Raw genomic sequence first — 27,536 nt, 5'->3', positions numbered from 1 at the left:
TGGAATGAGGCATAAGTAGGTATCATTAGTATTGTTGGGTAAAAATTGAGTTTCGAAGACCTTGTGAAAATTTTTTAACACTGAGCTAATAATAATATGCCAATATTTTTGGTCGAAAAATGGGTGCAAGCCATCTGGTCCTTGGAGCCTTAAAGGGCTTGAAAGAAAAAATTGCCTTAGTGATTTCATTATTAACCAATGGTCTATCTAAGCTTGTTAGGTCTAAATTAGTATGGCTAGTGGGTTGTGGGATAATATTGGGTATGTTATTGTTGCAGTGGGTTCTTTCAAGAAAGATGGCATTCCTGTTTGTTATGGATTTGGACGTAGTGAAAGCAAATTGAAAGAAGTTGTGAGTGTGTTCTAGGATGGCTTTTGGGTCAGAAATTCACTCACCATTATCATTCTTAAAGTACATAATAGTATTACCACATTTTCTGTTAGAGGCGTAGAACCTAGTATTGGCATCACCTTCATTTAGCTAAGAGATACGAGAAGGTAATTTCCAAAAGTCCTCTTCCATCTTAAGGATATTATTATACACAAGTTGGAGTTTTGACTCTAGGTCTTGTAAAAACATGTTACAATAGTAATTTGGGGAAGATTGGATACCATTTAAGCAAGCTAACAGTCTTTTCTTCTTTTTGAAAATGTGTATCATGTTTTCAAATATGAATCCTATCTCTAAACAGGTTTAGAGCATTGTTAAAGTCATTGTTATTCCAACTTTATCGTATAATATTTATGAAATCTGGGTATCTACACCAAATGGTCTCTAACGTAAAAGGTTTGTCATTGTAGTTAAAATTTCTAGGAATTAGTTGGATCAATAAGGGATTATGACCACTACAGTAGCCTTTGAAAATAAATTGATACAATCATTGTTAACAGAGATCCTATCAAGTCGTACCTCTAGATTTCTTACGATGATTGGACCAAGTGTATTTACAACCCTTATATCCTAGATCCATGAGGTTACACTTGTTAATACTTGTCCATAAGCAGGGTACGATTGATGGGATTTCCACCAAACTTATCAATATTCCTGCTAAAATTGTCGTTGAAATCACCATCTAGAAGCCATGGGCCTTTGTAAGTATCATAAATATTTTCTATGTTATGCCATAAAGTATTTCTATTTTCTATTTTAGTACTAGCATATATAGAAGAGAATAGCCTTGTAGTCACTTACCTCCATGTTAGCATGAATTTCTAGGTTCCTCTTAACAAAGTTGTGGACACCGACCACATTGGAGTCCCATAGTATAACCATTCCTCCAGCTTGTCGCGAAGTCATTGAGGAGGTTAATATGATTATCCATACGAGCTTCCAACAAAGCCACCATGCATGGTTTGTGGCTGTGGGTATCAATTATTTCTCCGAAAATTATCATTATTACCACCCCTAATATTCCAAATAATCATCACTGTTTAGTTGTGAGTTAATCCTGTGGTGGCCTGATGTCCAACGAGCACTTGTAAAGTGCCGGCGGACAACTGAAAATGTGCCTCTTCTCTTGCATCTCCTTGAAGAGATATACACTTACCTCATTAATTTAGACTTGAAAACTCTATTATTTCTTCTGACCCCAGGAACATATATCATCTCCTATGCATTCCTCACTTGTTGATCTTCTGGTTCTGGTACGTTGGGAGGAGGTGCTTGTCGGAGTACCTGGTTGGCAGGTGGAGGTGCAGTGGCTTGAGTTTGTGCTTGGTTGAATGGTACAGACCAACGCATGGATATTGGGTTGAGGTTTGAAATATCCCCTGGCGAATGACACACTTCTTCTTTATTGTCTTGGACATCGCTTCTAGATCTCTGTTGATTGGCTAGCTCATGGAAGCTTCTACAGTGTAGTAGAGGGAATTGGGTATGCCTCCTTGTAATGGCATTTGGATACCACATGGCCCAATCTCCCACATTGTTTACACAAGAAGTTTTCTCCCTCATAATATATATGCTGTTTATGACGACCACTGAGGATAAAGGGAAAGGCTGGTTCATCCAATGGCAATTATATACATAGCCTTGCATAACGTCCCCTTAAGGTCGAGAAAGCGCAAGCATCAATTTTTAGTAACCTGCCAATATTATTCCCTATTTTGTTAAGAATAATACCGTCATATAACTCGATTGGTAATTATGGTAGGCGGACCCAAACAGCTGTACGTGAAGCTTTAGCTTCTGACGCTACAAAGTTTTAATAGTCAGCCCCAAGGTCAATTAATGGAAAATTTTCAGGAATTTTTCATAGTTCTTGGATCTTTTTTTTGAGTAGATCATATTGTATCCTTTTTCAATGGAGTTTGATAATAACTGAGAATTTCCATGGCTGATAGATACGTTCGAGATCCTCGTGTGACAATTGAATTTGACGACCTCCAGATGATGTTGGGGCTGGGAGTCTGGACCATCTCCTTGTAGTGGCAATATGTAGTGAGCACTTAGTTGAGTGTGTACATTCATTAACAGGGCCGGGCGCACCTTAGTGTAAACGGTGTCATCCGATACCGCTTCACTGGAAAATTTATTAAAATAAGACATATAATTCGAATTAGGTTAAGTAACTGAAGAAACGAAACCGCTTGCCAAGAAGCATCACTTGGTCCCATGGGTTAAGCAACTGAATTTCGAGTGGGAGGTTAGGTGCTCGAATCTTTGCAGTCATGTATAATCACATTTTTAGATCTCAAAGCCTTCTTATATTATACTTTTTTACCCGAAAAATGGGTAGAGTTAAATTTGTACGCAGTTCTAAGGGTATGTGGTATAACTTGACACAAATCATAAGAATGAATAGAAATATCGAATGTTGACTGTAGAGAATGAAAAATAAGTAAAGTTGGGAAGAAGATGATTTATAGATTAAGCAAGATGAATCAATTTATCAAGCTAAAAAAGGATAACTCTTCAATATAGGAGTGTATGATATCTCAGTTACCATTTATGCAAAACCTGGTCCTTATATAAATAATAACCATTCCCTTTATAGTGGAGGGATCCTACTTTAGATATAATTAAAAATACATAGTGGGAGACCCATGATAGATAAGCTTTTTCATAATTCCTGCAAGGATTCTCTCCTCTTCTGGGATTGCAACGGCTCTTGCCTATAAGCTCAATACTGACTTGAGCTCTCGATCTTGACTCGAGCACTCGATCTTGACTTGAGCTCGATTCTGACTCGGGATCCTTGTATTGATTCGGGGTCAGTGTTAACCGGTCTCTACCTCATAAGCTCGATAACTTCACTTTGCATCATGGTTCGATTTGGATTTGAGCTCGATAATGATATTGAGCTCGACATTGAGCTGTCCCTAGGGCTCGAAGCTTGGTGACCTGACTTCGGACCTCAACCTGATATTATGAAGATGCTTCTCTGATCCAATGCATTACCATTTCGACCAGTTCGTACGAAGGACTAACCGATTTTTACCGTATACATATAGTCCCCTCGTTTCTCGGGAAGGATATAGCGAGAAACGACATGATTTCTCAACGGCTCGATCAGATATAAGCTGACGTTTACATTGGGCTCGATCATGACGCACGTGATAGCTGTCTCGTCGATTTAGTTTTTCAAGGCATTTAATGCGTGTCAGATGGTGGTCGGCCATTATTGAAATTGAACCGCCATTGCTATACCTATAAATAACCCTTTTTTCACTTTTAATCACTTTTACATTTTCAAACTCTAAATTTTCTAACTTCTTTCTCACACTTTCTGAATTCACTCGCAAATCTGTGATTCTTCTCTGCAAAATCTTTCTTCAAAAATACCAAATCTTTGTTACCTCTTTCTATTCTCAATCTTTAAATCCAAAAATGGCGAAAACATAAAAAACCATTCCTCAGAAAGAAAAAGGCTTCTTCTTCAAAGCCTGCCACCGACAACACACTGGTGGAGCCACGACCTAAGGAATGCGTTCCTGGGGTGTGTGTTCTTACGTCTGATTTTAAGGTCGACAATGGCTCATCGGTTCCCGGCCGATGTGAGCCAGTATCGAGGTATATGTGTTCGATAACCGAGAGGCACCTCGAATAGCTAAAGAAAGATTGCAATTGGGAGAACAAAGAAATAGTAATTCCATCTTCTGAAGAAGATATCACCACTTACGTGAAAGGGTTTTTAAGTTTGTATACTTACCCTTTCACATTAGGTCCCCTCGACCCTGTTATTATTGATTTCTGCCGTCAATACCAAATAACCCTAGGCCAGATCCATCCTTCTTTTCTACGGATCGTTATTTTGATCCGTTACTTTGTGAACAAAATCGAGGGGATGCCTTTCACCTTCGACCATCTCATCCGATTGTACTGTCCTCGCCTATTTCGAGGCGGGTTAATAAAACTTCAGCGTCGGGCTACCAAGGTTCCGTTCTCGAGTATAGACGAGGACATGGATCGAGGCTGGATGGGCAGGTTCGTTTGAGTAAAGACTTCGGACCTGATTCAAACTGAAAAGATGCCTTTTCCTGAGGAGTGGAACATGAAGCGTAAGTGTAATTCTGTTATTATCTCCTACTATTTTTCCCCTTCTTTCCTTTTCTCACAGATATCCCCCCTTTTGTGATGCAGTGGTTCCTTGGATGCCCGGTGCAGTCCCCGGTCTCAAGAACTGGGTACGGGATCTAGCTTCGACCTCCACATACGCCGAGCGCTTGTGGCGTGATTTGTCAAAGGGCCGATGAGAGGCCAAAAATCATGGTGAGCCCCTTTCTCGTATCTTTGGTAGTTCAAATGAGATGCTTTCCATATACGTAAATCAATTTTCCTGTATGTAGGTGTGGGCAAAGATGCGGTTTTGAGGCCTTCATCCATCGAGGAAGAGGCTTCGGCTTCTGATCCAAAGCTGGTGAAGTATAACAAGAGAAAAAGGGCCTCCGCCTTCGAAGATCCAAAATTAAAGATGAGGATGGCTTGTAAGCCGAGGAAAAATACCATTCCTTTGACCGTAGAATCAGTTCTGCATCTAAGGGATGAAGAAGAAGAAGAAGAAGAAGAAGAAGAAGAAGAAGAAGAAGAAGAAGAAGAAGAAGAAGAAGAAAATGACGGGTCCGTGCCGGTGGCCCAAATGAAGAAAACCATCGATGCCCCAAAGGCAGCTGAATCGATGGTGAATTATAAAGCTCCTCCTCAGACTGAGGAGATATCGGAGGAAGGTTCGGGCAGAGTCCCCAAATCATTAGAGATCGAGGATGCTTCCCATTGAAGTCAACAAACGGTGGGTATATCGGAAGGGGCCGGTCCTGAAGCTCTCCGAATTGAGGAGAACGCCCCAAGCGAGTCGCTTGGGGAAATAGTAATCGGAGACTCGTTCACTCTCCCTGCCTTTTCTGAAGGGGCGATTCGGGAAGCCCAAGCTTTGGGGACCCTCGAGATGAGCCGGTCTCATGAAGGGGAGGACCCCTTCTGTGATTTGTTTACTGGGGTCGAGGACGCTGCTGGCCCTAGTGATGTGCCGGGCCTTTTCTGCGAAGTGCTGCAAGCTCTGAATCGGGTAAGCTTTAACTCTCTTTGTTGATATTACTTTTATGTTTGCTATTCTTTTCTAACTTCATTTCTTCTTTCTTCGTAGGCCGTGGCGGTTCTTCGAGAAGCATGTTCTCGTTCTTGAGCTGAGCTGCATCGATTCAAGGCCAACCTCCGATGGGTTACGGAGGAGAGGAATGACCTTAAACTCCTTTCCGGGCAAAGAGAAGAATAAATCAAAGGCCTTCGAGTTGAGTTGGCTAAGGCTCATCAAGACCAGATCGACCTGACCGAGCTGGTAATGATAATATTAAGAACTCATGGGTTGATTCAGGATCAGAGGCTAATATTTCGATCTCATAGCTGCAGCAGAAACTCGAGACGATCGGGCAGCTTCGTGAGGAAGTTGATATAATAAGGGCGGAGACCATGTGATGGAAAGATGGCATGGACCGTCTTGCTGCAGAAAAAGGAGACTGTTCGGGCCCAATTGTCATCGGCTGCAAGCCAACTTCAAGGCATGAAGGAGAAGAGTTCGGTTCAAGCGAGAAGAATTGAGGAACTCGAGGGTCGGTTGGCCTCCGAACTTGCCAAGTCCAAATCTGATGCCGAAAAAGCAAAGTCCTATGTAGATGCATTAGTGGCCATCTATCGGGCGGATGCTGAAGCTGCTCAGGTACAAGCAAGAGAGACAGCCAAGACCTCCAATACTCGAGCATATTGGGTTGCCGAACTTGCTAAATGCCGATCTTAGAGGGAGACCCTCGAAGAGATCCATGCTCGAGGTTTCGATCTTACCGAAGAGATAAAAAGAGCAAAAGAGCTTGAGCCGATGCGGAAGCCTTGGCTTCCGATGATGATGGTGATGATGATGATGATGGTGATGATGGGAGCAAAAGTGGGTCCGAGAGCAGGGAGGAGCCTTATGGAGAAGAGATTGCCCCCATAGATAACCAAGAAACTTAGCCCTTAGTTTTTATTTTGGTTTTTTGCACAGCGTCCTGTTCGACCATTGTAAATATTCTTGTATATATAAAGATCTTTTCTTTTCCTGACTTGCCTCCGTTTTATTCTCTGCCTTGAGAAGATTTTGTTTTATTCATGCCTTATGAAGGTTTTCATAAGGCTTTAGGTAGTTTGATCGAATTTGGATCTTGTAGCCTTTATAACCGAGTGAGTTCTTGCTCAAACTCGAAATAAGGTAGCCCATAGGCTTAGTAATCGAGTTGAGTGATTGTTTGAACTTGAAGTAATGTGGCCCGTAGACTTAATGGTCGAGTGAGTATTTGCTCAAACTCAAAATAAGAGTAGCCCGTAGGCTTAGTGCTCGAGTGAGTGATTCGAACTCGAGGTAATGTATCCCATAGGCTTAATGGTCAAGTGAGTGATTGCTCAAACTCGAGATGATGTAGCCCATAGGCTTATTAGTCAAGTGAGTGATTCGAACTCGAGGTAATGTAGCCCGTAGGCTTAATGGTTGAGTGAGTGTTTTGCTCAAACTCGAAATAATAGTAGCCCGTAGGCTTAGTAGTCGAGTGAGTGATTCAAACTCGATGTAATATAGCCCGTAGGCTTAATGGTCGAGTGAGTGATTGCTCAAACTCGAGATGATGTATCCCCTAGACTTATTAGTTGAGTGAATGATTCGAACTCGAGGTAATGTAGCCCGTAGGCTTAATGGTCAAGTGAGTGTTTTGCTCGAACTCGAAATAATAGTAGCCCGTAAGCTTAGTAGTCGAGTGAGTGATTCAAACTCGAAGTAATGTAGCCTGTAGGCTTAATGGTCAAGTGAGTGTTTGCTCAAACTCGAGATGATGTAGCCCGTAGGCATATTAGTCGAGTGAGTGATTCGAATTCGAAGTAATGTAGCCCGCAAGCTTAATGGTCGAGTGAGTGATTGCTCAAACTCGAGATGATGTAGCCCGTCGGCTTATTAGTCGAGTGATTGATTCGAACTCGAGGTAATGTAGCCCGTAAGCTTAATGGTCGAGTGAGTGTTTTGGTCGAACTCAAAATAATGTAGCCCGTAGGCATATTAGTCGAGTGAGTGATTCGAACTCGAAGTAATGTAGCCCGTAGGCTTAATGGTCGAGTGGCAGTCCCCGATTTGTGGGGTAATCATCGGCCCTTGAGCCTATTTGCATAATAGATCACGAAATAGAGGACGACACGAGATATTGGCAAAGAAGTTTCTTTTCATGTTGTTATACATAGTTTATATTTTATACCATGGATCGAGCAATCTACATGAGCATGGTTCGTTTTGACCATTTGGCTCTTACAATTTTTCCTATTGGAACCCTGTTTATTGAAGTAACTTTCTTGCATCGAACTTGATATATTTGAGGGTAATGCCCCACCAGTATTCGAGGTTGATTGTAAAGAGGCCCCGGATACTGTTAAATCGTTCTAAGTTTGTACGATCAATGGTTGCCTCATTAAAAACCTTGCCGAAAAACCCATTTGGGATAAAACTGGTCTAAGGGAAAAAGAGTGCAACGCGTGCTTTCAGACCTAAGGCTTTGTGTTTAATAAACCATCCTTGTTCTTTGTTTGAACTCCTGCAAGGGTTAGTTTCGAAATATAAACGAATATGGGAGGGTCGTACCTTAGCAGTAGTATCGTTTTAGGTGTGACACATTCCAATTGCTTGGTAGTTGTTCGCCGTTTATAATACCGAGTTTGTAGGATCCTTTACCGACGTTTTTGAGTATTTGATACGGTCCTTCCCCGTTCGGACCCAGTTTTCCTTCGTTTGGATTTTGGGTGCTGAGGGTGACTTTCCTTAGCACTAAGTCCCCGATTTTAAAATGGCGAAGATTGATGCTTCGATTATAGTATCTTTCGATCCGCTGCTTTTGGGCGGCCAATTGGACGAGAGCGGCTTCTCATTTTTCATCCAATAATTCGAGGCTAGTATTCATAGCCTCGTGATTTGATTCTTTTGTTGTATATCGATACCTGGCACTGGGTTCCCCAAATTCGACTGGAATCAAGGCTTCGAAGCCATATACTAAGGAGAACGGGGTTGTCCCCGTACTGGATTTTGATGTTGTTCGATATGCCCAAAGAACATCGGGCAGGATCTCTCTCTCCATTTTTCCTTAGCGTCGTTCAATCTTTTCTTTAGTTTTTGAATGATAGTCTTGTTCGTCGATTCAGCATGTCATTCCCACTAGGGTGATACAGTGTTGATAATATTTCTTTTTATTTTGTGGTCTTCGAAGAATTTTGTCACTTTGCTGCCGATAAATTGTTTCCCATTGTCACATACTATTTCGGCAGGTATCCCAAATTGACCTACGATATGATCCCAGATGAAGTCTATAACCTCTTTCTCTCTTACTTTCTCGAACGCCTGTGCTTCAACCCATTTAGAGAAATAGTCAGTCATATATAAAATTAACTTAGCTTTACCTGGGCCGATGGTAGAGGGCCGACGATGTCCATCCCCCATTTTATGAATGGCTATGGAGATAGAACTGAGTGAAGTTGTTCTCCGGACTGATGGATCATCGGTGCAAACTTTTGACATTTGTCACATTTTCGAACAAACTCCTTTGCATCTTTGTCTATATCTATCCAATAATATCCTGCTCTGATTATTTTTCGGACTAATGAATCGGCACCAGAATGATTTCCACAAGTACCCTCATGAATCTCACGTAGGATATAGTCGGTGTCTCCTGGACCTAAACACACTGCCAATGGTCCATCGAATGTCCTTCGGTATAATGTTCCATCTGTATTCAATGTGAATCGAGCAGCTTTGGTTCGCAGGGCCCTCGAATTTTTAGGGTCCGATGGGAGTTTTCCGTTCTTCAAGTATTCAATATACTTATTCCTCCAATCCCAGGTTAATCTTGTAGAATTTATCTCAGCATGACCTTTTTCGATCACGGAACTCGAGAGTTGAACAACAGTCCATGATCTAATCTCATCTTCCTCGACCGATGATCCCAAATTTGCAAGCGCATCGGCCTCACTGTTTTGTTCTCGAAGTATATGCTGTAAAGTCCATTCTTTGAAACGGTGCAAAGTTACCTGTAATTTGTCCAAATACCTTTGCATTCTATCCTCTCGAACTTCGAAGGTTTTGTTTACTTGATTTACCACCAGTAAAGAGTCACACTTGGCTTCAACGACCACTGCTCCCAAGCTTTTAGCTAACTCAAGACCTGCAATCATGGCCTCATACTCGGCCTCATTGTTAGTCAACCTAGTAGTTTTGATAGATTGCCTAATAGTGCTACCCGTAGATGACTTTAAACGATGCCTAGCCCGGACCCTTTTAGGTTCAAAGCCCCGTCTGTGAAAAGGGTCCATACCCTCGATAATGTACCCGATTTCAACAAGAATTCTTTTTCGACTTCGGGTATGAGGGTTGGCGTGAAATCGGCCACGAAGTCCGCTAAAATTTGAGACTTGATGGCCGCCCGGGGTTGATATTCTATATCGTACCCACTGAGTTCGACGGCCCATTTGGCCAATCGGCCTGATAGTTCGGGCTTGTGTAAAATATTACGAAGTGGGTAAGTGGTTAATACACATATGAGGTGACATTGAAAGTATGGCCTTAACTTTCTAGAGGCGCTTATCAGCGCCAGTGCCAATTTCTCTAAGTATGGATATCTAGTTTTTGCTTCCCCTAAGGTTCGACTTACATAATAAACGAAAAATTGCGTACCTTGCTCTTCCCGAACTAGGACGCCGCTTACTGTGATTTTCGATACTGCCAAGTACAAGTAACGTTTCTCGTCTGCCTTTGGAGTGTGCAGCAGTGGTGGGCTTGATAGGTATCGTTTCAATTCCTCTAATGCCTGTTGGCATTTCGGGGTCCAGGTGAAATCGCTCTTCTTCCTGAGCAGAGAGAAAAATCTGTGACTTCGATCCGACGATCTTGAAATGAATCGTCCTAAGGCAGCAATCCATCCCGTTTGCCTCTGCACAGCTTTTACACTATCCATGACAGTGATGTCTTCGATGGCCTTGATTTTATCGGGGTTTATCTCGATCCCTCGATTCGATACTATGAAGCCAAGAAACTTGCCCGATCCGACCCCGAAAGCACATTTCTCGGGGGTGAGCTTCATGTTGTATTTCTTTAAAATCTCGAATGTTTCCTACAAATGAGTCAAATGGTCCTCTGCGCGCAAGGATTTAGCTAGCATGTCATCAATATAAACTTCCATTGATTTACCTATTTGTTCATCAAACATTTTATTTACTAGGTATTGGTAAGTAGCTCCTGTATTATTTAGCCCGAAGGGCATTACGTTATAACAATAGGTTCCATACTTGGTGATAAACGAAGTCTTTTCTCGATCCTTCGGGTTCATTTGGATTTGATTATACCCGGAATAGGCATCGAAAAAAGTAAGGATCTCGTGGCTGGCCGTGGCATCGATCATGCGATCGATGTTAGGTAGTGAAAAAGAATCTTTGGGGCATGCCTTGTTTAAATCCTTGTAATCTACACACATTCTAAGTTTGTTCCCTTGTTTAGGGACTACAACCATATTGGCTAACCATTCGGGATATTTCACTTCTCGAATGGACCCTATTTTGAGAATTTTAGTTACCTCGTGCTTTATGAATGCGTATTTTACCTCAGACTGGGGTCTTCTCTTTTGCTTCACCGGTTTGAACCTAGGGTCTAGGCTCAGCCGATGCGTCGTTATATCCAGTGGGATCCCTGTTATGTCTAAATGGGACCAAGCAAAACAATCTATATTATCAATAAGAAATCGAATAAGCTTTTTCCTGAGTTCGGGGGTTAATCCCGTTCACAGGTATACCTTTCGTTTAGGCAGATATTCGATTAGTACGACTTGCTCCAGTTCTTCGATCGTTGATTGGGTAGCGTCGGAACCATCGAGGACCACGAAGGATTTGGGATCCCTTGCTCATCATCTTCGTCAATCTTCTGATCTTCTAGTTGGTTCGAAGCTAACGTCTGTGATTGCTATTTGGCATTACGTTCCCCCTTTGAGCCCGACCCCTTTATCGATGAAGGCGAGGATATTGAGATTGCTTCTTCGACGGCAAACATTTCCCTTGCGGCCGATTGTTCCCCGTACATTGTTTTGATTCCCTCCGATGTTGAGAATTTAAGAACCTGGTAGAAGGTCGAAGGTAAAACTCTTATATTATGGATCCACGGCCTTCCAAAAAGGGCGATGTATCTCATATCGCCTTCTATTACGTGGAACTTTGTTTCCTGGATAGTCCCGACCACATTTATCTGCAAAATTATCTCGCCTTTGGTAGTTTCACATGCCATATTGAATCCGTTTAGAACCAGGGTTACGGGTATGACCTGGTCCTGTAGATCGAGCTGTTCTACAACCTTCGATTTAATAATGTTGGTCGAGCTACCTGGATCAATTAACACACGCTTAACTTTAGTTTTATTCATAAGTACAGATATTACCAGTGCATTGTTATGAGGTTGCATGACTCCTTATGCATCTTCATCATTAAAGGACAAGGTTCCTATGGGTGCGTAATCCCAAGTTCGAGATCGTTTTTCTCTCATAACCGATGTCTTAGTGTGTTTAAGTACCGGCCCCTAAGGGGTATCGACACCACCGATGATCATGTGGATGACGTGCTGTGGTTCTTCTTGTTCGTTTTGTTTACCGAAATCCCTGTTTTTGAAATGGTTTTTAACTTTGTCGCTTAAAAATTCTCGAAATATTCTTGAAACGACTCAGATGGTTTTTTCTGCAGGTTCACCAGTGTGAACCGATCAGGAGTGATCTCTGTATTGAATCGAAAATGGTTCATGAAGTCCTATGCCATATCTTGCCAAGTTCTCCTATTACGCGGGTCCTATCGGGTATACCAGGTGAGTGCTTCTCCCGTCAGACTCCTTATAAACAATTTCATCTTCAGTTTCTCATTTCTTCCCACACCGACCAAATTGTCGCAATAAGCCCTTAAATGTGCGTGAGGGTCCCCTATCCCGTCGAAAGTATCAAACTTTTGGGGGTTTGTATCCTATTGGTATATCCATATCTGGGTGAATACACAGGTCCTCATAATTCAGGCTTTCACTTCCTTGGGCAACTTGGATACTCTTCATTTGCCTTCTTAATATTTGCAATTGTTCAGATACCGACTCTCCTTCCTTACGCCTAGCCTCTCTCTCCATCTCGGCGTACTGATTGATCTCATATGGCACCCTGACCATGACGGGTGTTGTAAAGGTAGGTTCGGTAATGACATATACAGTGGAAAGTACCGCTCGTGAGTAGCGGCATGTGCCACAAGTATGTACTGGTTGGTGGTGAAATTGAATCCTCCACGAGGAGGAGTAGTTGCATTAGCGGTAATAGGCGAGTTTTGTGATTCTCAAATTTATCTAAATTGGAAGAAAGGATCAATGAGGTAGAATCATGTCTATATTATTTTAAGTTCCTTGCAACTTTATTAAACTTGGTGGTTGTGTGATGTCTTATATAAAAATATATTTAGTACTATAGTAAGGTTTTATGAAAACATAAAGTGTAAACTAGTCGAGAAAAGTTATAATAGTGTAGTTATATTTTTTTTTTTATAAATATAATTAGTATCTTTTTTGAAATGGCATTGTTATTATATTTATTCATTTGTTTTTTTAAATGTCGACATCGCTTGCAAAAAATTTCGCGTATGCCCCTATTTGTTAAGGTACCATGTTCACCCGCAATTAATTTATCCTTAAAATTCGGACCAGGCATGGGGATATCTAAGCTTTCGTTTCTTGATGCAATATCAGGGGGTTTGGGTGGGATTAGATGCAAGGAGTTTAGATTTTGCATGGGAGAATGGTGATTTGCAAGCAGGACTTATGAAAAGGTGTAGTGAGAAGCGAGAGAGTTCTTTCTAGAGAGAGAAATAACATGTGGTTGATTATAACATGTAAGTCTTTCAATATAGAGTTTTGATCTTTACTCTACTAACTCTCTTTAGTTTTTGAATTTTTAACCTAACTAACTCATTATTTAAGTCACTTAACCAAACTAATACGTTTTTTTTAAGTTTAACTGAAATAATATAAACGTATTTCTCAGTAACGAAATACAAAATATTTTATTCAAAAATTTTAATAGCAAAAAAGCAACGGCTGATGAAACAAACGGAGGTATAAATCGTTGTTGCTGGATACGATACACAGATTAATCGTGCATGTCAGTAACGTTTTTATCTTGCCGTTTAAATTTTTAAAAGTTACTAGATTTAGAGTACAGCGTGAAACCCTATATTAATGAATATAAGTTTTAAAACTGGGTATGATGTTGAAGTTTTAAAAAGTTTATATAAATAAAAACTGTGTGGAGTTAAAAATATATTTAAAGAAAAAATGAATTAAAATCAGTAAGTTTGTCTTGTATTGTATTTTTTATCTTTATGGTAGTCCATGTATACTTAAAATTAGTAACCAATATACATTATTGTTACTTTAGCCTTCAATTGGTGAACATAAAAAGAATTATGCATCAATTGGAAGGGATTATATATTATACCCAAAAAAGAAGAAAAGATACTAACCAGTAAGGTATTAGAAAGAACGATAGTAAAAATTTGAATCTTTGGTTCCTCCCCCGATTAGAATATATGTCCCCCACTTCTTGCAAATAAATTTATATAAATAATTTTTCGGATTGCTAGTTTTCTTTTCTAAAACTTAATTTTATTTTATTTTTGTTCCTCTTTTTCTTAAACAACACCTTATTCATGGAAAATTATTTGTTTTCCACAATCAGAAATATAATAGATTATAAAAAGCTTTCTCTTTTACATGTAATTTTTCCAACTTGGACAAAATCCCTCATGGTTTCAATAAATTACACATTGTTGCTTTGTCAGTAGAGTTTATAATATTCTTTATAAAGTACTATGACGTGAAATGAAATTTTGTCATACTTCAATTTATCAATGTTTCAAAAATATTTATATAAGTAGAAAAAACTTTTGAAATTAAGATTTAACTTAATTTACTGTGCTTAAAGGTGATGATCCTACTAAACAAATATGAGTATATAAAATTGACTAAATATCAGATAACTATGTCTGACAATTATGTGCTACTGTCATTCTACTATGTAATTTTAAGCAGTTCTAATAAACAAAGTCTTGTAAATTTCATATTGTAATTGAAAAAAGGGCATATATATAGCTGCAAAACATAGATTATGAGGAGTGAGGGAAAAAAAGGAGTGAGGAACATAAAATAAAATTAAAAATAAAAACTTATTAAAACTATGTGTTGCAGTGTTGGCTTCGATAAAATCCCAAAGTTTCTAACAACTCAGAACACCATAATCTAAAATACAGAAGAGGCATAAGGATTAGATAGTAACTAATAAAACCTTATGGCAATTTGCTTTCTTTGATTTTTGCACTTGATGATCTTCATAAGTTCATCCAAACAATTTGACGTAGCATAAATATAAAAAAAATAGGATGGTTGTGACTTCAATAGCTGTTTGAATCAGAAAACGTAGCTTTTTGAAGTGTTATCTTTTTTATTGTAGTTTCCTTTTCCCAAACGAATTTTCTATTAGATTGTCATTTTTTATTGAATAAAAATATACGTACTTGAATTCAAGTTTTAAAGGAACAAAATCGTAATTGAATAACTTGAATTCAAAATTTTAGTTATTAGGTAAAGGTAATAATTATCTTCCTAATATTTAGGACAAAATTAACTTTGGTTATTAGATCTTTCCTTACTAGAATATCCTAAATATTAGGAAAATATTTAAATATCTATTTTATCAAGTATAAAGTCAGATTATAAAGGGTAAAAAATACAAGTATTGATATATATTATAACCTAACATTCAGTAACGTTTTTAATGTAAAACGTAACCTAGGGTTACTTTATTAGCTGTCCCCACGAATTGGTCAGATAAACTTGACGATGTCATTTCACTACTTTACCTTTCCATGAATTACCTTTTACCCCTTCTGGGTTCTTGATTTTTTTTTTCTCACAAGTTCCCACCTTTAATTTCAAGAATTTGGAAACTTTGAAGTCTTTAGAATTGGAAATTTTGATTCTAAAGTTGGGTTCATGAAATTGATATCAAAGATTTAAATGGAGAAATATGTTGCTGCATCTAATGAATCTCAAAAGAAGTATTCTCATCCCAACACTGTTTTAATCTCCTCTCCTACTATGGCTCGTTACTCTAAAGCTTCTTCTGATGCTAAAGTTGTAAGCTTTTTTCCTAATCAACAAGACCCCTAAATTACGCCAGAGTTTAACGAAAAAAGAAGCATCTCCTGATATATCCCAATAGACGTCGTAGGAGCTGCCAGAAAACGTCTGTTCTAACTGTAATTTCATGACTGATACTTTAAATATTCGGTGATTTTGCTGCTAGATAGCTTTCACTATGCTTGGAACAGAGCTATTTTTTATCTGCGGTTAAGGTATTTTTTCATCAAAAAAGAATACGACTCATAATGTATAATCAATTAAATGGGTAAGACAATAGTTCTGTTTGTTTGATATATCAATGCTTAATAATTTTTTATTATCCCATATTCTTTGATATATCAGTGTCAATTGCTGGAGCTCATTTTTAGAATTTTTACCCATCAACTAATAGTCTTTGAAATGCTGGATTGCCATTACTTTGAATTCTTTTTTTGAACTAGTTCATAGGAGATTATCTTGACTTATGCAGATAATTTGCACGGATGAAGTGATTTACTAATTAATAAAGATAAGCATTAAACAAACTTTTTTTTTCTTGGTTAAAATGCCACTAAACTAGTGAAACATTAGGGAATCCAATGTCTGTGATAATCTTTTTTCTTCTTGGGTAAAGTTAAATGTAGCACTTGTGTCTCAGCAGCAATATGGCACTAAACAATCCAATGTCTGTGGTAATCTTTTTGGAAGTCCTTTCCACTCATCGATCGTTGGATATATCGGATAAGAACAATCTTGATGTCTTAAGGCAAACGAGATAGAAAATTGCTCTTTAGATGTCTAAGGCAAAATCGATGAAAGGCCCTAGGCTCTCGCCATCGACGCAACTTCGGCATACTAGTCAAGATTCCTTTTGCACGATCAGATATCACACATACATCTTCTTTGTCCTTTACTACATGAGTGCTCAAATTTTTAAAAACCACTTACATGCCTCTTTCGACTCCCTTTGAACAATAGCAAATGCATGAGGCAGAATGTTATCATTTCCATCAATTCCAACAATAATTAGTAATTTGATGTCATATTTGCAATACATATGCGTTCCATCTACTGAAATAACAGGGCGACACGTCTTGAATCCATCAATGCATGGTTTGAATGCCCAAAATGCAAACTTGAAAGTCATTACCTCTGTTGAACTCATTGACTCCTTATGTTTCCATTTCATAACTGTGTCGGGATTAAAGTGCTGAAAAAATGACGCATAAAATTGATTACGTAAAATCGTAACAAACAAAAAAGTATATATTTTTGTAATAGATGACAAGAAACTGAATTATTTATTTAACTCATACCTCTTTTATTGCTTGTGCATATGTAAAATAAGCAGAAACTTGGTTGAAGAAAATCTGGTGAGCAACAATTTATTAAATGATGCATTGTCAAATCATCCGAGGTCGAGATTGTACGATGAAAAAACTTTCACCAAGTGACGTTACTGGCGGTAACATTTTAGCTTACAATCATTACTACCAATAACGTTATTACATAAATTTCAACCGCACTAGCGCTATACAGGGCTGATAAGATAATTATGCATAGTACGGTATATAACCGCGTTATACATGTATAGCACAGTTATATACCACGTTATGCATAGATAAATAAACGGTCTCCTTCCTTCTTCCCCACATTCGAACCAGACGACTCCCCCCTCCCCCCTCCCCCATTTCAAATTTCTGAATCGACCCCTCCCCCCAAATTTCCTTCTAAAAAAGTTATAGTTGACCTCACCCGTTACACAAAAAGATAAGATTGTAGGTCTCACATCCTAGCTAAGCCTTCTATTGTTGTGGTTTCCTCGTTTCGGGCTCAAATTTCAATTCATCGACTTTCCGAAAAACATAAATCGAGATATTCCGATTTAGTTTATATCGAAACTCGTATAATAATGCATATTACTTGTTTTAAATGTGTTTTCATGTTATTTTTTTATTTTTTTTTTGCGATTAAACTAGTATGTTATTTTTATCCGGACTAAAATATTAGTGCTTTGTGTTTGTTTTGTGATTAAAATGTATTTGTTATTTTTATCTAGTTTAGATTATTTATTTGCTTAAAGACTAGTGCCCTTTTAGCGTAGTAAAATATATAGCCTTTTAGCATAGAACCCCTGTAGTTTAAGTAACTTTTATACTAATAGATCAAATACAAACTCTATTAAATATGATAAAAATTAATTAGTTAATTTACAAAACAAACATACAAAATTATGAAAATATTAAAATTGACACACATAAGAATTCAGGATAGTTTGGTGCTACTGGGCCACAAATATCGAGCATGGAACCCATAGATATATACTTTGTCCAATTAAATATGATAAAAATTAATTATTTAATTTACAAAACAAACATACAAAATTATGAAAATATTAAAATTGACACACATAAGAATTCAGGATAGCTTGGTACTACTAGGCCTCAAATATCGAGCTTGTAACCCATAGGTATATACTCTGTCCAATTAAATATGATAAAAATTAATTATTTAATTTACAAAACAAACATACAAAATTATGAAAATATTAAAATTGACACACATAAGAATTCAGGATAGCTTGGTGCTACTGGGCCTCAAATATCGAGTGTGGAACCCATCGGTATATAGTTTGTCCAATTAAATATGATAAAAATTAATTATTTAATTTACAAAACAAACATACAAAATTATGAAAATATTAAAATTGATACACATAAGAAATCAAGATAGCTTGGTGCTACTGGGCCTCAAATATCGAGCCTAGAACCCATAGGTATATACTCTGTCTAATTAAATATGATAAAAATTAATTATTTAATTTACAAAACAAACATACAAAATTATAAAAATATTAAAATTGACACACATATGAATTCAGGATAGCTTGGTGCTACTGTTTCTCAAATATTGAGCATTAAACCGGTAGGTATATACTCTGTCCAATTAAATATGATAAAAATTAATATGGTAAAAATTAATAATTTAATTTACAATACAAATATACAAAATTATGAAAATATTAAAATTGACACACATAAGAAATAAATATAGCTTGGTGCTATTGGGCCTCAAATATCATCCTCGAACCCCATAAGTATATATTCTGTCCAATTAAATATGGTAAAAATTAATAATTTAATTTACAATACAAACATACAAAATTATGAAAATATTAAAATTGACACAAAAAAGAATTTAGGATTGTTTTGTGCTACCGGGCCTCAAATATCGAGCCTCGAACCCATAGGTATATACTCTGTCTAATTAAATATGATAAAAATTAATTATTTAATTTACAAAACAAACATAAAAATTATGAAAATATTAAAATTGAGACACATAAGAATTCAGAATAGCTTGATGCTACTAGGTATCAAATATCGAGCCTGGAACTCATAGGTATATACTCTGTCCAATTAAATATGAAAAAATTAATTATTTAATTTACAAAACAAACATACAAAATTACGAAAATAATAAAATTGACAAACATATGAATTCAGGATAGCTTGGTGCAACTAGGCCTCAAACATCGAGTTTGGAACCCATAGGTATATACTCTGTCCAATTAAATATGATAAAAATTAATTATTTAATTTACAAAACAAACATACAAAATTATAAAAATATTAAAATTGACACACATAAGAATTCAGGATAGCTTGGTGCTACTGGTCTCAAATATTGAGCCTGGAAACCATAGGTATATACTATCTCCAATTAAATATGATAAAAATTATTTATATAATTTACAAAACAAACATACAAAATTATGAAAATATTAAAATTGATACACATAAGAATTCAGTATATCTTGGTGTTACAAGATCTCAAATATCGAGCCTGGAACCCATAGGTATATACTATGTCCAATTAAATATGATAAAAATTAATTATTTAATTTACAAAACAAACATACAAAATTATGAAAATATTAAAATTGACACACATAAGAATTCAAGATAGCTTAATGCTATTGGGTCTCAAATATCGAGCCTGGAACTCATAGTTATATAATCTATCCAATTAAATATGATAAAAATTAATTATTTAATTTAAAAAATAAACATACAAAATTATGAAAATATTAAAATTGACACAGAAGAGAATTCAGGATAGTTTGGTGCTACTAGGCCTCAAACATCAAGCTTTGAACCCATAGGTATATACTCTATCCAATTAAATATGATAAAAATTAATTATTTAATTTACAAAACAAACATACAAAATTATGAAAATATTAAAATTGACACAGAAGAGAATTCAGGATAGTTTGGTGCTACTAGGCCTCAAACATCAAGCCTGAAACCCATAGGTATATACTCTATCCAATTAAATATGATAAAAATTAATTATTTAATTTACAAAACAAACATACAAAATTATGAAAATATTAAAATTGACACACATAAGAATTCAGGATAGCTTGGTGCTACTGGTCTCAAATATCGAGCCCGGAACCCATAGGTATATACTATGTCAAATTAAATATGATAAAAATTAATTATTTAATTTACAAAACAAACATACAAAATTATGATAATATTAAAATTGACACGCATATGAATTTAGGATAGCTTGGTGCTACTAGGTCTCAAATATCGAGCATGAAACCCATAGGTATATACTCTGTCCAATTAAATATAATAAAAATTAATTATTTAATTTACAAAACAAACATACAAAATTATGAAAATATTAAAATTGACACACATATGAATTCAGGATAGCTTGTTGCTATTGGTTCTCAAATATCGAGCCTGGAACCCATAGGTATATACTGTGTCTAATTAAATATGATAAAAATTAATTATTTAATTTACAAAACAAACATACAAAATTATGAAAATATTAAAATTGACACACATATGATATCAGGATAGCTTGGTGCTATTGGGCCTCAAATATCAAGCATGGAACCCATAGGTATATACTCTATCCAATTAAATATGATAAAAATTAATTATTTAATTTACAAAACAAGCATACAAAATTAAGAAAATATTAAAATTGACACACATAAGAATTCAGGATAGCTTGGTGCTATTGGTTCTCAAATATCGAGCCTGGAACCCATAGGTATATACTCTGTCCAATTAAATATGATAAAAATTAATTATTTAATTATCAAAACAAACATACAAAATTATGAAAATATTAAAATTGACACGCATATGAATTCAGGATAGCTTGGTGCTACTGGGTGTCAAATATCGAGCATGAAACCGATAGGTATATACTCTGTCCAATTAAATATGACAAAAATTAATTATTTAATTTACAAAACAAACATACAAAATTATAAAAATATTAAAATTGACACACATAAGAATTCAAGATAGCTTGGTGCTATTGGTTCTCAAATATCGAGCATGGAACCCATAGGTATATACTCTGTCCAATTAAATATGATAAAAATTAATTATTTAATTTATAAAACAAACATACAAAATTATGAAAATACTAAAATTGACACACATAAGAATTCAAGATAGCTTAATGCTATTGGGTCTCAAATATCGAGCCTGGAACCCATAGTTATATATTCTATCCAATTAAATATGATAAAAATTAATTATTTAATTTAAAAAAAACATACAAAATTATGAAAATATTAAAATTGACACAGAAGAGAATTCAGGATAGTTTGGTGCTACTAGGCCTCAAACATCAAGCTTTGAACCCATAGGTATATACTCTATCCAATTAAATATGACAAAAATTAATTATTTAATTTACAAAACAAACATACAAAATTATGAAAATATTAAAATTGACACAGAAGAAAATTCAGGATAGTTTGGTGCTACTAGGCCTCAAACATCAAGCCTGAAACCCATAGGTATATACTCTGTCTAATTAAAGATGATAAAAATTAATTATTTAATTTACAAAACAAACATACAAAATTATGAAAATATTAAAATTGACACACATAAAAATTCAGGATAGCTTAGTGCTACTGGTCTCAAATATCGAGCCTGGAACCCATAGGTATATACTATGTCCAATTAAATATGATAAAAATTAATTATTTAATTTACAAAACAAACATACAAAATTATGATAATATTAAAATTGACACGCATATGAATTTAGGATAGCTTGGTGCTACTGGGTCTCAAATATCGAGCATGAAACCCATAGGTATATACTCTGTCCAATTAAATATGATAAAAATTAATTATTTAATTTATAAAACAAACATACAAAATTATGAAAATATTAAAATTGACACACATATGAATTCAGGATAGCTTGTTGCTATTGGTTCTCAAATATCGAGCCTGAAACCCATAGGTATATACTGTATCTAATTAAATATGATAAAAATTAATTATTTAATTTACAAAACAAACATACAAAATTATAAAAATATTAAAATTGACACACATATGATATCAGGATAGCTTGGTGCTATTGGGCCTCAAATTTCAAGCATGGAACCCATAGGTATATACTCTATCCAATTAAATATGATAAAAATTAATTATTTAATTTACAAAACAAGCATACAAAATTATGAAAATATTAAAATTGACACACATAAGAATTCAGGATAGCTTGGTGCTATTGGTTCTCAAATATCGAGCCTGGAACCCATAGGTATATACTCTGTCCAATTAAATATGATAAAAATTAATTATTTAATTTACAAAACAAACATACAAAATTATGAAAATATTAAAATTGACACGCATATGAATTCAGGATAGCTTGGTGCTACTGGGTCTCAAATATCGAGCATGAAAACGATAGGTATATACTCTGTCCAATTAAATATGACAAATATTAATTATTTAATTTACAAAACAAACATACAAAATTATAAAAATATTAAAATTGACACACATAAGAATTCAGGATAGCTTGGTGCTATTGGTTCTCAAATATCGAGCCTAGAACCCATAGGTATATACTCTGTCTAATTAAATATGATAAAAATTAATTATTTAATTTACAAAACAAACATACAAATTTATGAAAATATTAAAATTGACACACATATGATATCAGGATAGCTTGGTGCTATTGGGCCTCAAATATCAAGCATGGAACCCATAGGTATATACTCTATCCAATTAAATATGATAAAAATAATTATTTAATTTACAAAACAAGCATAGCAAATTATGAAAATATTAAAATTGACACACATAAGAATTCAGGATAGCTTGGTGCTATTGTGTCTCAAATATCGAGCCTGGAACCCATAGGTATATACTCTGTCCAATTAAATATGATAAAAAATAATTATTTAATTTACAAAACAAGCATACAAAATTATGAAAATATTAAAATTGACACGCATATGAATTTAGGATAGCTTGGTGCTACTGGGTCTCAAATATCGAGCATGAAACCGATAGGTATATACTCTGTCCAATTAAATATGACAAAGATTAATTATTTAATTTACAAAACAAACATACAAAATTATAAAAATATTAAAATTGACACACATAAGAATTCAGGATAGCTTGGTGCTATTGGTTCTCAAATATCGGGCCTAGAACCCATAGGTATATACTCTGTCTAATTAAATATGATAAAAATTAATTATTTAATTTACAAAACAAACATACAAAATTATAAAAATATTAAAATTGACACACATATGAATTCAGGATAGCTTGGTGCTAGTGTTTCTCAAATATCGAGCATTAAACCGGTAGGTATATACTCTGTCCAATTAAATATGATAAAAATTAATTATTTAATTTACAAAACAAACATACAAAATTATGAAAATATTAAAATTGACACACATAAGAATTCATGATAGTTTGGTGCTACTGTGTCTCAAATATCGAGCCTGGAACCCATAGGTATATAATCTGTCCAATTAAATATGATAAAAAATAATTATTTAATTTACAAAACAAGCATACAAAATTATGAAAATATTAAAATTGACACACAAGAGAATTCAGGATAGTTTGATGCTAATGGGCCTCAAACATCGAGCTTGGAACCCATAGGTATATACTCTGTCCAATTAAATATGAGAAAAATTAATTATTTAATTTACAAAACAAACATACAAAATTATGAAAATATTAAAATTGACACTCATAAGAATTCAGGATAGCTTGGTGCTAGTGGGCCTCAAACATCGAGCTTGGAACCCATAGGTATATACTCTGTCCAATTAAATATGATAAAAATTAATTATTTAATTTACAAAACAAACATAAAAAATTATAAAAATATTAAAATTGTCACACAAGAGAATTCAGGATAGTTTGGTGCTAGTGGGCCTCAAACATCGAGCTCGGAACCCATAGGTATATACTCTGTCCAATTAAATATGATAAAAATTAATTTTTTAATTTACAAAACAATTATACAAAATTATGAAAATATTAAAATTGAAACACAAGAAAATTCAGGATAGTTTGGTGCTAGTGGGCCTCAAACCTCGAGCTTGAAACCCATAGGTATATACTCTTTCCAATTAAATATGATAAAAATTAATTATTTAATTTACAAAACAAACATACAAAATTATGAAAATATTAAAATTGACACGCATATGAATTCAGGATAGCTTGGTACTACTGGGTCTCAAATATCGAGCATGAAACCGATAGGTATATACTCTGTCCAATTAAATATGACAAAAATTAATTATTTAATTTACAAAACAAACATACAAAATTATAAAAATATTAAAATTGACACACATAAGAATTCAGGATAGCTTGGTGCTATTGGTTCTCAAATATCGAGCCTAGAACCCATAGGTATATACTCTGTCTAATTAAATATGATAAAAATTAATTATTTAATTTACAAAACAAACATACAAAATTATAAAAATATTAAAATTGACACACATATGAATTCAGGATAGCTTGGTGCTACTGTTTCTCAAATATTGAGCATTAAACCGGTAGGTATATACTCTGTCCAATTAAATATGATAAAAATTAATTATTTAATTTACAAAACAAACATACAAAATTATGAAAATATTAAAATTGACACACATAAGAATTCATGATAGCTTGGTGCTGCTGTGTCTCAAATATTGAGACTGGAACCCATAGGTATATACTCTGTCCAATTAAATATGATAAAAAATAATTATTTAATTTACAAAACAAGCATACAAAATTATAAAAATATTAAAATTGACACACAAGAGAATTCAGGATAGTTTGGTGCTAGTGGGCCTCAAACATCGAGCTTGGAACCCATAGGTATATACTCTGTCCAATTAAATATGATAAAAATTAATTATTTAATTTACAAAACAAACATACAAAATTATAAAAATATTAAAATTGTCACACAAGAGAATTCAGGATAGTTTGGTGCTAGTGGGCCTCAAACATCGAGCTTGGAACCCATAGGTATATACTCTGTCCAATTAAATATGATAAAAATTAATTTTTTAATTTACAAAATAATTATACAAAATTATGAAAATATTAAAATTGAAACACAAGAGAATTCAGGATAGTTTGGTGCTAGTGGGCCTCAAACATCGAGCTTGAAACCCATAGGTATATACTCTGTCCAATTAAATATGATAAAAATTAATTATTTAATTTAAAAAACAAACATACAAAATTATGAAAATATTAAAATTGACATACATAAAAATTCAGGATAGCTTGGTGCTATTGGTTCTCAAATATCGAGCCTGGAACCCATAGGTATATACTCTGTCCAATTAAATATGATACAAATTAATTATTTAATTTACAAAACAAACATACAAAATTATAAAAATATTAAAATTGACACGCATATGAATTCAAGATAGCTTGGTGCTACTCGGTCTCAAATATCGAGCATGAAACCGATAGGTATATACTCTGTCCAATTAAATATGATAAAAATTAATTATTTAATTTACAAAACAAACATACAAAATTATAAAAATATTAAAATTGTCACACATAAGAATTCAGGATAGCTTGGTGCTATTGGTTCTAAAATATCGAGCCTGGAACCCATAGGTATATACTCTGTCCAATTAAATATGATAAAAATTAATTATTTAATTTACAAAACAAACATACAAAATTATAAAAATATTAAAATTGACACACAAGAGAATTCAGGATAGTTTGGTGCTAGTGGGTCTCAAACATCGAGCTTGGAACCCATAGGTATATACTCTGTCCAATTAAATATGATAAAAATTAATTATTTAATTTACAAAACAAGCATACAAAATTATGAAAATATTAAAATTGACACTCATAAGAATTCAGGATAGCTTGATGCTACTGTTTCTCAAATATCGAGCATTAAACCGATAGGTATATACTCTGCCAAATTAAATATGATAAAAATTAATTATTTAATTTACAAAACAAACATACAAAATTATTAAAATATTAAAATTGACACACATAAGAATTAAGGATAGCTTGGTGCTAATGGTCTCAAATATCGAGCCTGGAACCCATGGGTATATACTATGTCCAATTAAATATGATAAAAATTAATTATTTAATTTACAAATCAAACATACAAAATTATGATAATATTAAAATTGACACACATAAGAATTTAGTATAGCTTGATGCTATTGGTTATCAAAAATCGAGCCTGGAACCCATAGCTATATACTCTGTCCAATTAAATATGATAAAAATTAATTTTTTAATTTACAAAACAAACATAAAAAATTATGAAAATATTAAAATTGACACACATATGAATTTAGGATAGCTTGGTGCTACTGGGTCTCAAATATCGAGCATGGAGCCCATAGGTATATACTCTGTCTAATTAAATATGATAAAAATTAATTATTTAATTTACAAAACAAACATACAAAATTATAAAAACATTAAAATTGACACACATAAGAATTCATGATAGCTTGGTGCTACTGTGTCTCAAATATCGAGCTTGGAACCCATAGGTATATACTCTGTCCAATTAAATATGATAAAAAATAATTATTTAATTTACAAAATAAGCATACAAAATTATGAAAATATTAAAATTGACACACAAGAGAATTCAGGATAGTTTGGTGCTATTGGGCCTAAATTATCAAGCATGGAACTCATAGGTATATACTCTATCCAATTAAATATGATAAAAATTAATTATTTAATTTACAAAACAAGCATACAAAATTATGAAAATTTTAAAATTTACACACGAGAGAATTCAGGATAGTTTGGTGCTAGTGGGCCTCAAATGTCGACCTTGGAACCCATAGGTATATACTCTGTCTAATTAAATATGATAAAAATTAATTATTTAATTTACAAAACATACATACAAAATTATGAAAATATTAAAATTGACACACAAGAGAATTCAGGATAGTTTGGTGCTAGTGGGCCTCAAACATCGAGCTTGGAACCCATAGGTATATACTCTGTCCAATTAAATATGATAAAAATTAATTATTTAATTTACAAAACAAACATACAAAATTATGAAAATATTAAAATTGACACACATAAGAATTCAGGATAGCTTGGTGCTACTGGGCCTCAAATATCAGCCTCGAACCCCATAGGTATATATTCTGTCCAATTAAATATGATAAAAATTAATTATTTAGTTTACAAAACAAACATACAAAATTGTGATAATATTAAAATTGACACACATAAGAATTTAGGATAGCTTGGTGCTATTGGTTCTCAAATATCGAGCCTGGAACCCATAGTTATATACTCTATCCAATTAAATATGATAAAAATTAATTTTTTAATTTACAAAACAAACATACAAAATTATAAAAATATTAAAATTGACACACAAGAGAATTCAGGATAGTTTGGTGCTAGTGAGCCTCAAACATCGAGCTTGGAACCCATAGGTATATACTCTGTCCAATTAAATATGATAAAAATTAATTATTTAATTTACAAAACAAAC

The 27,536-nt window shown here is 34.4% G+C and overlaps 1 protein-coding gene across 1 annotated transcript; it reads right to left on the bottom strand.

The window, feature by feature from the left end:
• Positions 1-16,593: 16,593 nt before the first annotated feature.
• Positions 16,594-17,156, bottom strand: LOC138902442 (uncharacterized). Its single transcript, XM_070190310.1, has 3 exons — positions 17,151-17,156; positions 16,985-17,038; positions 16,594-16,878 (listed from the first exon to the last, which is right to left on the bottom strand). Exons 1-3 carry the CDS (start codon positions 17,154-17,156, stop codon positions 16,594-16,596), a joined length of 345 nt encoding a protein of 114 aa, XP_070046411.1.
• Between the last annotated feature and the right edge of the window lie 10,380 nt (positions 17,157-27,536).

The sequence above is a fragment of the Nicotiana tomentosiformis genome, chromosome 12 (assembly GCF_000390325.3).
Source record: "Nicotiana tomentosiformis chromosome 12, ASM39032v3, whole genome shotgun sequence".
Lineage (NCBI taxonomy): Eukaryota > Viridiplantae > Streptophyta > Magnoliopsida > Solanales > Solanaceae > Nicotiana > Nicotiana tomentosiformis.
The sequence above is the reverse complement of the archived record's forward strand: the minus strand, read 5'-3'. Positions and strand labels throughout refer to the sequence as shown.